Below are 15,231 nucleotides of genomic sequence, written 5' to 3' on the forward strand. Positions count from 1 at the left end.
GCTACAGATTTCACACAATTTCATTCTTAGCCTTTTAAAAGAAATCAGTTTGAATTTTTCATTCATTTAAATTTCTGTCCTCTTGTCCTAGTGATCTCTCTTCACCACAAGTAATGTTTTTGATTCTCTACTACTTAATACGTAAATGCCGCAATGTGGCTCTCTTTAGTCTTTCACTTTAAACAGTGAAGCTTAAGCTTCTTTAATCTTTTCTCATAGCTCATCCTGTTTACACAGGATCATTCTTGGTTGTTTTCTCTGCATCCTATGCGAAAGCCGCACTGTAGAAGCTTCCATTAAGGTCACCTACAGGATTGGTCCAATTACCTCTGTCACACACATGGTTACTCTTGACAGGTATTAAAGTACTGCACACTATACTGAAAAAGTATGAGGGAGAAAGACTGTTCGATAACTTTTCAAAGCCCTGCTGTCAGACATATTTCGTCATTAATAGGAACATTAGAAATATCTACAAATATTTCCATAGTTGTCAAGGAGAGGAAAATCATAAAATGGTTGAATCAAGTGGTAGAGTACATAGGTGAGCCACAGAGGAAATATATTGTTTTTGAATAGTGAAGACATGGGTCACAAAATTTGGCTACAACAGGAAGAAGTCACACTAGAAGTGGCCACAAGTAAAGGTTTTTACAAAATGCCCCTTTGCAGTGTGCAGTAAATTTTCACTAAATATAGTCTGACCAGTGTATTATAAAAACTTTCTAGACATAATGCACTCAAAATTCTATTTACTTATGAAAACATTCTTGACATTATCTCAAGATTAAAAACACGAAGTTAAATCAAGTTAAGATATTATAGTTGAATAAAAGTACGACAATAGCCATTATGAAATGTTACGCCTTCATTGAGATGGTGTCTGAATGTGTTTGATGGAAGAAAGTTCTAAAGGAAAATGTCAAATTTAAAAACTGTATTGGGCTTAGACAATTAGTCATGAATAGAAACTTCATATAAGAAATATCAATCGAGACAACACGCAGCAGAAATCCTTCCTTCCAAATCAGCAATATATGCTTGAATTCCCAAATAGATGGATATTCTGTTGCAGTATATTAGATGGAACTTTTGTGGGGTGGGGGGGGGGGGGGGGTGGTGGTGTTGTGGGAGGGGAAGGAAGGAAGTGCTGCTTTGGAGTGAGGCAGCAAGACAACTAACTTCCTGACACAACACACTGGGCAGAATTTTGAGGTCGTCAGGCGGGTGCAGCGGGCAGGCCCTGGAACAGCCGGGATATGGTCTGCCGCTTGCGATCGGACCTCGACCGCGATTTCACCTTGGTAGGCCAATTAAGGCCCGCCCGTCGTGAAACGCAGATCTTCACTGGTCGGCAACCGGCGGGCAGGGGCGGGGGCCTGTTGACCACCGGGTCCAAAGGCAACCTGGCGGCCGGTTTAAAGCCAGCACCATCAGGCCTTGGAAGGCTGCCGGAGATGAGAATGCGAGTATAAATTATGGAGAGTAATGCAGCTGCAGGTGCCAGGCGAGAGGAAAGATCGGGTGGGCACTCGCACCCGCCCCCCCCTGGTTTTCGGATGAGTGCCCTGAGGTCCCCCTGCAGGAGGTGGCTGTCAGGAGGGACGCCTTTGTGCTCAGGGATGGAAGGAGGAGGCCACCACACTTAATGAAAAAAGCTTGTGAGGAGGTAACAGTGCTGGTCAGCAGCCAGTATGTGGTGCAGCGCACTTGGGTCCAGTGCTGTAGAGGATTAGTGACCTGCTGCGCTCAGGAAGGATCAGTACCATGTTTTGCATGGATCAGTGTGTTGAAGAGTTAAAGTCTGCCCATCCCCCCATGGAGCTCAGAGGTGTTAGAGTCTGAGTGCCAACTGTCAGTGACGCCAGAGCTGGCAAAGGGGGTGAGCCCTGGCTGTTTGGACTGAGTGCCTTGTGGGTCCAGGGCCATGACTCGGGTATGCTCTGCAAGGTGTTCCTCAGGTGAGGTTGACCAGGTAGCAATGGCGCTGCAGGTACAGAGGGGCTAATCTATGCTCCCGTGTCCTTTCAGGAGAAGACCACCCATAACAACATTGAGAGGTCCCGGAACGGCAGAGGTCCAGCTAACCTCCTAATCCTTTCCAGATATGAGCCGGATGCCTTGAACCTGGCGTCTTCTGCGGCCCCTTCTGCCTTGGACTTCCTGCTGGCCCTGCGCCCCTTTTGCCGCTCCTCCCACAGGTCACTCCCCTGGAAGCTGTATTGGGACACCTTGTACCTAGGCATCGGAAGCGAATCTTGAGAAGACCCATGGTCCTATCACCCCCCTTGTGGAGGCATAGTTCATATTGTAATGCTTCTCTGTTTCTGTTCTTGGGTGGCGGAGAGGCATCATGAGCCACCTTTTCAACGGACAGCCCTTGTCACCCAGCAGCCATCCATCCAGTCGGGCCGGAGCACTGAAGAGCCTCGGCACACAGGAGTGTCTCAGGATGTACGCGTCATATGAGCTGCCAGGGTACCTTGCACAGACTTGCAGAATCTGCATCCTATGGTCACACACTATCTGCATGTTCATGGAGTGGAATCCCTTCCTGTTGACGCAGGCACCCGGCTCACCCGTTGGCACTTTGATGTGTGCAGTTGATTGCAGCCTGGATGCAGGGGAAGCCATCAGCCGCTGTGAAGCCTCTGGCTCGCTCAGCCTGCCTGGCCTCATCCATACAGTAAAGAATAAAGGTCAGGACCTGCCTGAACAGAGCTTCTGTCACCAGCTTGAAACAACTATGGACAGCTGATTGGGAGATTCCACAAAGATCCCCACTGACTCCTGGAAAGAGCTGGAGGCATAGAAGTTGAGGGTCACTGTGAACTTCAGAGCCACTGGCATGGGGTGTCCACCCACACAGGGTGCTGATTTCAGGCCCAATCATCTGACAAATGGAGGTCACTGTCTCCCTTGAGAGGTGGAGCCTCCTTTGGCATTGCACCTTGGACATATTGAGGTAGCTGCATTGCCGCCTGTAAACTCTGGCAGCAGGATCTGTGGCCCCTTCCACCTTGGACTTCCTGCTGGCCCTGCACCCCTTGTGCCTGTGCCTCCCCTCCCACAGGCCCCTCCCCTGGAAGCTGCATTGGGGCACCTGGCCTCCTCTCCCTTCTGTTCCTCTCTTCCTCCTTACAGGAGGTGCCACCAGCAATCCCCACAATCCCCATTGCCAGGGTAACAGAAGGCTGTCTGATTCCTGGAAGGATACCTGAATCCTCTGGGGGCCCTTGGAGACACCAAGGAGTCCTGAAATGAAGCCTGGAAATACTAACAATGAAGCCCCAAACAGAGATGAAGCTGCCAAGTACCAATAAGTCACCAGCAGCAAATTATCTACCAAAATCCCCCACTACTCACACTGGCAATGCTGCTGAGCCTTTTTATCCTGCCCTTAAATGAGGCTTTTTGAAATTGTGGCCTGCCTGTTTTGCCTGTGCAACGAGCGTGCAATCACATGGGTGATAAAAAATCACCATCAATTGGCTTAATGGCCTTAAATGGCCTGTTAATTAATGGCGGGCGTGGCCCTGGCACCCGCTTGTGCCTGCTGACCGGAATACCACGCAAGTGCGCAATGACGTTGTGATGATCGCCCATTGTCATCACATGCTATTTTACACTGATCAGGTCAGATGTGCGTCCGCCCTCTGTCAATCTACCAACCGATTGGCATGGATTTTGCTGTTGTAGTGATGGTGAAACTATCAGTATTCATCATCATTACTCTGTGAAACTGACAGCATTTCTGGCATCTATAAATGCATGGTTAAATGCAAAGTCCAGCGGCATAATGCTATGTTTCCCGCTGGCAAGTTTAAAGGTGGGGGGGTGATGGTAAAATTTCTTGGACGGCCTTCCCATCAGGTTCTCCGCCACCCCACCCCCCCCACCTGACCTCTCTGCAATTTTACACTGGGTGAGGCAAAGCCTAGACCAGTCCGCCTGCCCTTGCCTCAAATGAGGCTCTTGTGGTCAATTATTGATCACTTAAGGGTCATTTCCTACCCAGGCAATTTTCAGGCTTGCGGGTGGAGTTCAGGGGGCAGGAGAAAGCCCAAAAATTAACCCTCTCAGGCCTCAGGCAGGAAGTGAGGGGGACACCTCCATGAGCAGCCCCCTTTTAACATTGGGCACCCTTCCACCCCCAAAAGGTTCTGACATCTGCAGGGACTCCCTCCTATCCCAGCCCCTCCACTGACACCCCAACAGCCTCTGTCCACACCCCCAGGCCTTACCTACCCTCCCAGACCTGAGATCCCCCAAAACCTACCTAGTCCTGGACTCCTGGGACTTAAGCTTTGGGGACTGCTTGCAGTCCCAGTTCTGTCCACTACAATTTTTGGCACTGCTGACCAAACAGATTGGCTGGCAGCTCTCTGAGATGGGACCTCCTCCTGATTGAGGGAGGAAGTTCCACTTCCATAAGAACATAAGAAATTCCAGGCAATTAACGCTCACTGGAGTGTGAAATGGCTGCAGGACAGTCAGTATGGGCAAGGATATTTGCCGCTGACTCCTCAGATAGCGGGAAAGGAAACACTGCCATCCGAAATATCCTATTCCGGAAGCTGCTGTGTGATTCCCTGCTCCTCCACAGGGAGCGCTGTTGAATGTCTCGCTGATGGAAAATAAGTGAAAATTGATTTTATGGGAACTTTCACTTTGTGCTATTAGTCTCCCTGTAAAAGCCTGGAAAGCATTATTTATGCCTCATTGAATCAGGTATAACTTTTTTTTAATGGCACACATTATTACTTCTGAATAACTTCTTTGGCTCTGAAAAGCTAATTTTATACTTGTGAAATGTCAAATCCTGTATTCTACAATAAAAATGCATTGATCTTTAAAATAATTGTTTTTTAAAAAAGTGTATTTCAGCTTTTATCTTAATTCTATGTGTATGTCACAAATCTTCATTTCACTTTCTGTAAAATTATAAAATGTGAACAATAAAAATTGTTTGTTACTTTCTGGTTTGTTGAACGTTAGAATCCTTCATTGCGATTGGTTGCTTGGCCTGCTTGATGACATTAGTGATGTTGGACATCAGAGATCCCCAACAGCTAGCATGAGAATGAAATTATCAGTAAAGGTGAAATAAAAATACACACCACAGAGATTGATAGCGCTCTGTGGGCAGCTTTCTTCAGGGTCAGTGGTGAGAATTGTCACTTTCACCACTGACCACAAAATCCAGGCCACATAAAGCAGCGGTAGTGGTGATACAGTGACAAAATCCATAGCTCAAATTGTCTTGTAATTCCAATTGGCAGATGGAATTTTGTGGTTAGAAGTATAGTAAATGCTTTTAGCATCAATATGATAGTACTGCAACAGCTTTGGGGCTTTTTATAAATAAAAGTCAATGCTCATCAGCCCATCTCCTCTTTCACCAACCCCACGCCCACCCCCTCACATCCCTCACCAAAATCTCTTTCCACAGTATTAAGCTTAGTACAATAGTCCACTCTTTGTTAGAGATCTCAACTATGTGAATATAAACAGTACTTTTGCATGTTGCAGTACTCTTGACTGGTGCAAGTAGATGGCAGGTGCAGATCTTGATTTGGGGATAGGATCTTGCTCAGCCATGATGTTCATTATTACCCAACATCAAGGGTCACTCATGCATAATTGCTAATTGGGCAAAACAGGTCACTCATGAATAATTGCCAATTGGGCAAATAGCAGGGTACCTGGTTTCTGTAGAACTGTTCGCAGCCAAAAAATGACTTCAGGAGAACTGAACTGTGGTGAGAGAAATGTTTAAAAAACATGAAAATCTATTTTTTTTCCTAATTCTGGATTTTGCTCCTCTCTCTTCTACAAAACATGTTGTAAGTATAAAAACACTTTCTCTCCAAAAACATTTTGGGGCTGAATTGCTCAGCCAGTGATCTCCTGCTGTGACTCCAGCAGTAATCTGTAGGAAGAGCCTGGACATAAGCCAGGACCTAGATATGCCAGTTCCCTTCCTTTACGGAGGGGCGCCCCTTGGCCCTGTGTTCACCTCAAACAAACCCAGTAATGAGAGGGAGCAGAGCCAGGGATTCACTATACTGGGAGTCCTGCCTCCCTCAGTTTAATGAAAGCTGGCCTAAGGTTGGAGGCTGGTACATCCAGTGAGATAAGATACCAGCCTCCAGAAGGTGCTCTAGCCATGAGCGAGGGTATCACAGCCAAGACAGTAGCCAAAGAGTGGGTCTATCTTATTTTAATTGTTTTCCTGTGTAAGGAAACCAAAAATACAGAAGTCATTCCTCCAGGGTAGGGGGACTTGTCTTGATCAGCAGCACCCGGCTATCGATCTGGAGGGCAGGTTTCCAGCACCATAGTGCTGGCCCATGGAAGTAATATTTCCTCTCACTGCCCCCACTTAGGCCAATATGGTGAGGAGCAGTAGACACAGGAGGCATAATTCCAGCATTATTGCTATGATCACAGTCAAGGATTTTCAGGGCCTCTGGCACTGAACCCAACAGAATATGCACATTTGGTAGGAAAACATGGGCTAGCAGTTATCTGATGCCTAGCTGCCAACACAAGATGCCGGGGCGGGGGTGGGGGGATGGGGGAAAAGAGGAATGGTGCCTATTTCATCTCCAGAGAAATTATTTCCATACCCCATTTAAAATGCTAATAAAGAATTTCTTTTAAAAGACATAGATCATGTTCAATTGGCTAGGCTACCTACCTGGAACTCATAATATCTAAATTCAACAGGCTTACAGCCTCCAACCTTACAATAGCTCCCCTTGAGGTTAGGGAATGAGAAAATCCTAGTCTCTGACTCTGCCCCATTTATGTCACACCAAGAATAAGTGAGAACGCGCAGTGTAAGACAGGATGCAGGGTATCTGGCTGCTTGCATACTTCTGGACCATTCCAATGAAACAGCCATATTAATTCAGTCCCATTTTGTGCAGGTTCACAAAGATCAACCAGCTGGTAAACCCTTTGCTTAAATGACGTATGCAAGACTCTTCCAGTTTAAGCAGGCATCTTATTAACTCACTACTATGCTCATGTTTCCAAGTTGTTAGCATATATTAAAAATACATTACAGGTTAACCAAGAAAATGTAAAATTCAAATGATCTGATAGCTACAGTATGCAAGAAAAATAATTCACAGCATTAATTAGATTTACATTACTTTTGTACAATATTTGCATGTTTTTTTAAACCAACTAATGAAGCTCAATGCATTTACAATCTTTGTAAGCCTGAAATCGTGCTTTCTGAAAAACAATAGGCTTCATTTTCCCCACAAATTGGAATAATTCTATTTCTGTTGCCTTAGAAATTGTGATGGTTGTAGAATTCATCTTGATTTGTGGATTTAAATAAAAAAAAAACAGGATCCTAAATCTGGTTTCCAGAATAAGCAGACTGAAAAGCTACAATTGTTACTGTTTCATGAGCAAAGAGTAGCCAAGACTATCATTGGTCTTTTGATTCCAATTGTAGTTTTTCCTCCTTTGCTCCAAAGCCTGCTCAGTGATGCTGTCATATAAAACTGAAGACCAGAAATCGCTTTTTCTCTCTTAGGAAAGATACATTGACTTGTGACATTATGTCTGGACAATAGAACCCTCTCCCTGGTTTTGCTGAAGCTATTGTTTAAAAAAAAAAATCTTTGTATGTAGATCTTCAAGTGACTAAAGGGTGAATTAAGCCATAGACTGCAATCTCACATATGCAGTGCAGCATGAATAGTTTATGCTAACACAAAACACTGTATATTAAAGTACAATCAGTAGAGATTTGAGTGCAAAGAGGGAAAATACAGTTACTATCAACACAATTGTTGAAAGCAAGTTTGATAACTGCTTCATGCAAGTTAAACAAATCTAATAATCAAACATAGCAGACAGATTCTAGTTTCCTCCAAAATTTCACCCTGAATAAACCTCTCCAGTTTATCTTTAATGGAGAAGTCCATATACAGTGGCACAACTGTCTGAATTTGGGTGGTAGGAGGAATGAATCATATCTTCTCCTTCAAGGTGTATTCTTAGTCTTTAAGAAGACTGCCCCCTTCTTTGGGGGCAGCCATGAGAGGAAACCCCCAAGTTTGAGACAGTAATACTTCTCATCCTCCTGCCTGGGCCATACGTTGCTTTTAGTAGAATTTTAGTTCCAAATGATCATACTCTCCTTAATTTCAGGTACAGCAGAGATCAAGTCTGCCTTCTCAGTTTTGCAAAGCGGTGCAGGTCCCCTTTAATGGTGGGGAAATCACAATTCAATTTTCTCCTAATTAGCACAGGTATTTCTTTTTAATATTGCTTTTCTGCAGCTGTTTCAGAGTTCATATTCTAACTGGTTGACAATAGATGTTTTGTCACAACTAACTTAGTCCAAATTGATACAAATTTGCTAGTGCAAGATACCAACTGCAAGTCTCCATCAGCATGAAATTACTTTGAGATTTGATATGCCAGTAAGTAGTTCATATCCATTTTCATTCTATAAATACTAAAAAGACCACCACATTGTGGCCACACCTTCAACTTATTACAAAATAGATAGTTTTTTGATCAAATATTTCAAAATGTGTGTCAAGACATGGGGCAGCAGCTAGCCTCCTCATGTTTGGAAAGAAGGGACATTCTGGAAAAGGTCTTTGAGCAGCTCTTGCATTGGTATCTCTTCACATCCGAGTGTGTCTGCAGGTGTGCTCGGAGATTTGAGCGATCTGCAAAAGCCCTGCTACAGTGAGGACAGGCAAAAGGTTTCTCCCCTGCGAAGAGTAAGAATACAAAATCAGAGATGGAGGTACCACTATCACCCACAGCAAACAGAATGCATGATATTTTATTTTAAAAACCCGACAGGATAAATGAGAGACTAACTTTCCACCTCATCTATATAATAAATGATACCAATTTTCTCTCATCTCCAAATAAAAATGAAAGAAAAGCAACTTGCACCCAGGTCTCTATCAATTCCAGTTTACAACCAGCCACTAGGAAGGAGTATGGCCTTCTCAAATTTCCTTCCTCTTGTTCGGAGCTCCTTGCTACCATCGAATACCTCCCAACTTCAAATTTAAAGTAGGGAAACACTGGTAGCCCCTTCCTGTGATGCACTCCATTAGTGCACTATTGTACATTACAAGCCTGGCATAATGAATCATTTAAAGACATGAATTGGAATAAAACCTAGAAAGTAATTCACTATTAGATAGTTTAACTGTGTTTATATAGTTCACTATTTAAACTAGTTGCTCTTCTGTTATTTATAAATGTATCTGTCTGCCAACCATTTTGTTAATTTCATGCAGTGGGATTCACATAGACCGGAAGAAATTTTCATTTGGTGCTTAATTGCAATCTTGAGAATTTATGTCTAAACATCACTAATGATGGAGGACTCTTCCACCTTTAGAGCTTAGCCAATTGCTGACCGCAAATAAATTATTACAATGGGCATAGAGCACAGGCACTGGGCTGTCTTTTAAAACGTCATCTATCAAAATTTGTGTTGTCCTGCTAGTAGTTAATTCTTTTAATATCATTTCTCTGCATGCTTACGGAGATACTGTTGGTGGATTAAACAATAAAATAATTTAACCTGGTTACTTAAAGAACTGCCAGATTCCAAGAGAAGACCCCAAATTAGGATGTTTGAGCTTTTCCTGCAAGCATCTAAATATAGAAAGCAATGTAGTGATCTGGGTGAAAACTAGAGCACCACCTGGGTGAAGCTCATAGCACTACCAATTATCATCAGAATTGCTATTGAATGTGTTACAACACACCAGTGCTACGTGCTCTCTCCCATACACAAATGATTCACAACAGCATCAGTAAAATTCATGGGTGATATTTCTAGGAGATGGGAAAAAACAAAACATAACGGCAGCACCTGTTCCTACATCATTGTATTACTTTGCAACATTAATGGAAGGGCCTTTTGGATTTCTAGCTCTACCTCAGGCCATAGATTATTATGCATTTGTGTGTGCTAACCTTAAACTATGAAATGCAAAAGAAACACAGGTGAGTTCTCCTTCCTCTTGAGGAAAGTGCTAAGTCTACACTCTGCACAGCACTCTTCTGGTAACACATTTAAAATTAGGAACTTTGTGCACATTCATGTAAAATTATTCTAGTACCAAGAGTTTAAAGATGGTAATTAAAAGTCATGACGGAGCTTTCATTTTGTCTGATTAGGAAAAATATACAAATGTTTTAGGATCAGCACAATTTTTCCTCATAGTGTATCATCCACCAGTGGTTACCTTCAATCCCTGCCAAGCGTATGAGCCTACATAGAAGAATTGCCTGCCAACACTCTGTGTGGTAGGGAGGGGAAAAAGAGAAACATTATAGCAGAGTCTAATCCCGTTCCCATCTTCATTCACGTATATGAACTTTCCAATAACAGGATGCTGAATAGTGATCGGCAGTGGGAAGCTGGAAGTTTCTGATCCCTTTCCCTAACCCTAGTGTTTTATTTGTACTTACCCGTATGTGTTCTGATGTGTCCCTGTAACAGCCATGGTCTAGAGAAGGCTTTGCCACAGATTTTGCAGACACAGGGCAGCGTGTGTGTCCTTATGTGCATCTTCAATGCACCCAGGCTGACATATTCCTTATCACAATACTTGCAGTTAAAGAATTTTCTAGTTTGTAATTCACAGTGAAGTTGTCTGTGTTTAGAGAGCCCAGATAAAGTGTTGTACGCCTTATGACATTGAAAACACTCAAACTTCTCCGGGGTTGCTTCAGAAGTGCTTTCAACCTCAAGGATTTTTTCCTCTGTGTTGCTGTCTCCTTTAAACGTGCCATTGTTTGTGGCTCTTCTTTTGGCTTTTTTGGAAAGGGACAGGTTAAGGTCATTCACTGTATCTCTTAGTGGGGTGCTGCTGCCTCTGACAGCCGCACATTCCTTAACACTGATCTCCAGGGTTGGCTGGCTGCTGAATGGTGTTTCTGTTCCAATGTCAGCATCCGGAGGAGAGGGCAGACACACTCGGAGACTGATAGGAGCCCTGTCCCACAGTCTTGGCGCGTCACAAATGATCGGAGTGAGCACTTCAGGCTGTTGCATCAGTGGAAATGTCAAACCCTTATATAAATAGGGTGAAATGGCTGTTGCTGAAAAGAAAGCAAAAATTTCAATCATGCAAGTTATTTTTTAAAATCAGATTTCTGGAAATCCTATTTAGTGAAGATTCATATCCATACTGCTTTGTTCATTTACATGACTAACTAACAATAAAAACAAAGACAATATTCCACATGCATATCACATAATCAAATTCTAGCAATATAAAAGCAAACCACTCCCAGGAAACTGAGACTTCGCATCTGTAACTTCACCAGTCCCACAAGTCAATATTCAGAAAGGAAATATCTCTGTTCATTGTGTTAAAATTAAATTTAAAATTATGTATGACAGAAACCAGTTTTTAATTCATTTAGGATAATGCAAGTTTTTTTTTGCTGAGATTACACATCTATATACTGTTTATAGTTCAGATGCACTCAGCCACCTGTTGTATGGCATCTCCAATTTCAACAATTCAGCAAGGCACATTGTTAAATGCAAACACAGCATAGAGTATTTTATATTAGAGATGATGTTATTGCTTTTACAGTTATGCAAGAAATGAGTTTTAAGTTAAAAAGAAAAACAACTTTGTGGAAGATAGGTTATGTCATTAATAGAACTGACACCTGTTAAACATGCATCTTCGATTACTGTGATTCACAAGTCACAGCACAATACCAGTAGAAAATTCAAAGAGGGAACCTTTTTTTCTATTATGTAAGGTTAGTGACTACACAGACCTCATAACAAACGGATACTGGAAGGGAGTGAATATTGTACACAGCATAGATTTGCAATTTGGAAGTCTAAGGGGTGGAGTTATTATGGTAACATCAAAGTTCACCAGCCAAAGGAGTCTTTGTTCTTTAAGAAGAATGAGTAATAAATTGAGAAACTATTTGTGTAATAATTAGCTGAAGGTGTGCTCTTTGTAAAAAAAGAAAAGGATCATAATGTGCATGAGAAAACTTGGGAATGAGGATTAGTGAATATAACCAAAAAGTCTAATGATAATAATAACTCCATGCTTTGAAAACTGAAATATATTTTGTTCTTTTAAGCACAATTTTTTTAAATAAAACATTTCAAAACTAAATGATAAATTTAAATGATAAATGCCGTTCTTTTAATTATAATTAGAGAGTACAGAAGCAAATACACTACTTAATTATTTCTCGAGTAAAAAGTTACCGTTTTGAATTTGCTAAGGAAATGCATTATCATGAGAAGATTGAATTAAATGAAGCTCTGATCCCGAATTTCATTTATACGAAGGAGCGGATCTGTTCATTACAAGCCCAGGCTACTTTCCTACATAATATACGTGACCATATTAATAATGTATATTGCACAGCCTATTTCTTTTTATGTTATTCACATTTCCTTCTAACGGCAATCAAAAGTTACCTATATATATTTTAATTTTAAAAAAAAACAGCCCTACGTGTGCCTCCCTGGTAATGAGAAGTGACCCTGGGCATTTGGCAAAATTTTACACAAATTATTCATTATTCGTTCTAAGAAATCAATGCACATCTTGGTGGTTCCCCAAGTTAAAGGGGAAGTCTGGTATGGAGCATGAAACAAACATTTAAAAATAAACTACACAGGGGATTTCTGAAGAAACTGTAGTTTGATTAAAAATCAACTCAGCGCAACACGATCAGTTGGGAGAACAACAAAACTCTCAGAACAGCCCAAACAAGCTCGTTGCTTATTTAAGACAATACAACTCCTGAACTGGAGGAGCGAGCCTGTGAATAAGAATGAGAACCCTCATGTGAGGCTATGCACCTGCTGGGTTTTCCTTTATTTTACAAGCCGCGCTTCTGCAAACTCTATTTGCTGAACAGTTCCACTGAACACAAAACCTTTCTTCAGTTTTAACGGGCTGGGGGAAGAAAATGCACAAGCTTGTCATTCACATGGTCACGCCGTGCCGGTTCATATAAATACCAGGCGCTGCAACTGTTAATTTTTTTTAAAGTACTTACAAGGTAAATTGAAACAGTCCGTTTCAACAGAAGCAAAGCAAGTAACCGTAATATATGAATTACAAGTAAACTACACGTAAAAAAAAATCAATGAAAAGTTTATTTGAATAACTAAAAGCAACAGTTTAAAAAGTTTCAAAACTTTATTACCATTCTGTATTTCCAGTTGGCTGTAGTTAGGTTTTTTGGTGCTGCAGTGCTTCTTAATGAGGAAAGAACGGGGCATGACTGCTGCTTTTCTTCCTCGCACTGAGAGCTTTCGGTCTCAAGTCCCCTCAAGTCTGAAATCCGTTAGCTGAGGTCTCCACATGGGGGAAATAAGAGTGACATGGATGAGCAGTGGAGGAACAAGAAACCTAAACCCACCCTATTCCTCACTTTGTGGAAAATATCTGAGCATCAGGTGCAGGGGGTCAGACCTTATTAACATAGACCTCCGTCCGAGCCAATTAGAGACCGAGCCTGTCTTGGAGGGCGGAGCCTGGCTCTGTCTATTCTCCTTTCCACAAGAACAGGTGCATCCCAGAACTGGAGGCTGAGAACCTGAGCTCTGGACGTTACCTTAAGCGAAATAGATAAGGCAAAGGATTTCACATTGCACTATTGAAGAATTACATAACAAAACAGGTGAAAATGATAGTACAGGATGACTTTAAAATTGTGACTAAGTTCTTACAAAAAAATTGCAGGTCATTGGTATGTTTTCAATGCTATTGGAAAATATATTTAAACTTTTTCGGTGTGATGTCAACTTGTAGACATTGTATCACTTTTAATTAAAATAATTAAACTATAAACGTAACTATAGTAAAATAAAGTACTGTAAGATTCCATTAAAAATGATTGTTTTACAGTTGCATTACAACATTTTGGCAGACATCATCTGAACTTTCCACTTCAGTGTGATTGAAGCAAGTATTATTGTTGGAAAATCACAGGCTGTGTCCAGAATTTCCTGAGTGCTTCAGGAGTGTTGGAGTGGAAAATCCTAACTCACATTACAATTTGGGCTTCTCCTAATACTCTTTTTGTGCTCACAGCCAACAAGGCAGTTTCCACAGTCAGGCCCTTGTTTCCTACTAAATGACAGCCGCACATTCCTTAACACTGACCTTACAAAGCGTGAATATGTTAATATGGCACAGGATTAATAATTATCCTTTCGCAATTTGCTTTGAAAGGCAGAAAAACACAATAGTGATTCACCATATATAAACCATGTCAAATTCATTTGCATGATGCAAATTTACACAGGACCAAATTAAATGAAATAAAAAGCAACATGTAATATTTAACTCATCACTGCTTTAAATGATTTTCCAGAGCCAAAATAACAAAGTGTATCAAAATTCTGAAAGTGACTGGATAATTGAATGGTTGTAACAGGGAAGTATAGCTCATGGGTTTCTGTCCCAGTTCTCCAACATGAAGCTAGACTGATGAACTACAAACATAATGAAGGCCTGTAGTAGATATATCTGGTCCAGGCAGCTCTGCTACTTCAGACACAAAGCAGGTTGCTCACTACAGTCACCTAGATTGTATAATCAGTTTTAAGTATTTCTATCACCTGGGAGGAAAATTAAAACAAATTGTCTTGTCGACTGGGAAATTTCATATTACTTATTCTATGCCATCAAATTTTGCACTGACCGGAGAAAATTTTGTGCTATTAATATGTGATTCTGTCAGAGAGCTTTGTATATTTACTGTAGCCCCAAGCTCTCAGGATAAAGGGAAAAATAAATCTGACAAATCTTAATGCTTTGGCCTACTGAAAATTCATTGGAAAAGATTTAATGTGGAAATATTTCATAACATGATGGAACTTGCAACTATTTTATAATTTGTGGAGTGATTTTTTTTTCTTTATTCATTCATGGGGTGTGGGCTTTGCTGGCTGGGCCAGCATTTATTGTCCATTCCTAGTTGCCCTTGAGAAGGTGATGGTGAGCTGCCTTCTTGAACCATTGCAGTCCATGTGGTGTAGGTACACCCACAGTGCTGTTAGGAAGGGAGTTCCAGGATTTTGACCCAGCAACAGTGAAGGTACGACGATATATTTCCAACTCAGGATAGTGAGTGACTTGGAGGGGAAAGTTCAGGTGGTAGTCTTCCCATCTATCTGCTGCCCTTGTCCTTCTAGATGGTAGTGGTTGTGGGCGT

The 15,231-nt window shown here is 41.8% G+C and overlaps 1 protein-coding gene across 1 annotated transcript; it reads right to left on the reverse strand.

Annotated features, from left to right (window-relative positions):
* Positions 1 to 7,032: 7,032 nt before the first annotated feature.
* On the reverse strand, positions 7,033 to 13,291 carry snai3 (snail family zinc finger 3). The gene is made up of 3 exons (XM_041191694.1): positions 13,216 to 13,291; positions 10,483 to 11,115; positions 7,033 to 8,753 (listed from the first exon to the last, which is right to left on the reverse strand). Exons 1-3 carry the CDS (start codon positions 13,289 to 13,291, stop codon positions 8,572 to 8,574), a joined length of 891 nt encoding a protein of 296 aa, XP_041047628.1. The 3' UTR covers positions 7,033 to 8,571.
* Between the last annotated feature and the right edge of the window lie 1,940 nt (positions 13,292 to 15,231).

Source organism: Carcharodon carcharias, chromosome 7 (assembly GCF_017639515.1).
Source record: "Carcharodon carcharias isolate sCarCar2 chromosome 7, sCarCar2.pri, whole genome shotgun sequence".
Lineage (NCBI taxonomy): Eukaryota > Metazoa > Chordata > Chondrichthyes > Lamniformes > Lamnidae > Carcharodon > Carcharodon carcharias.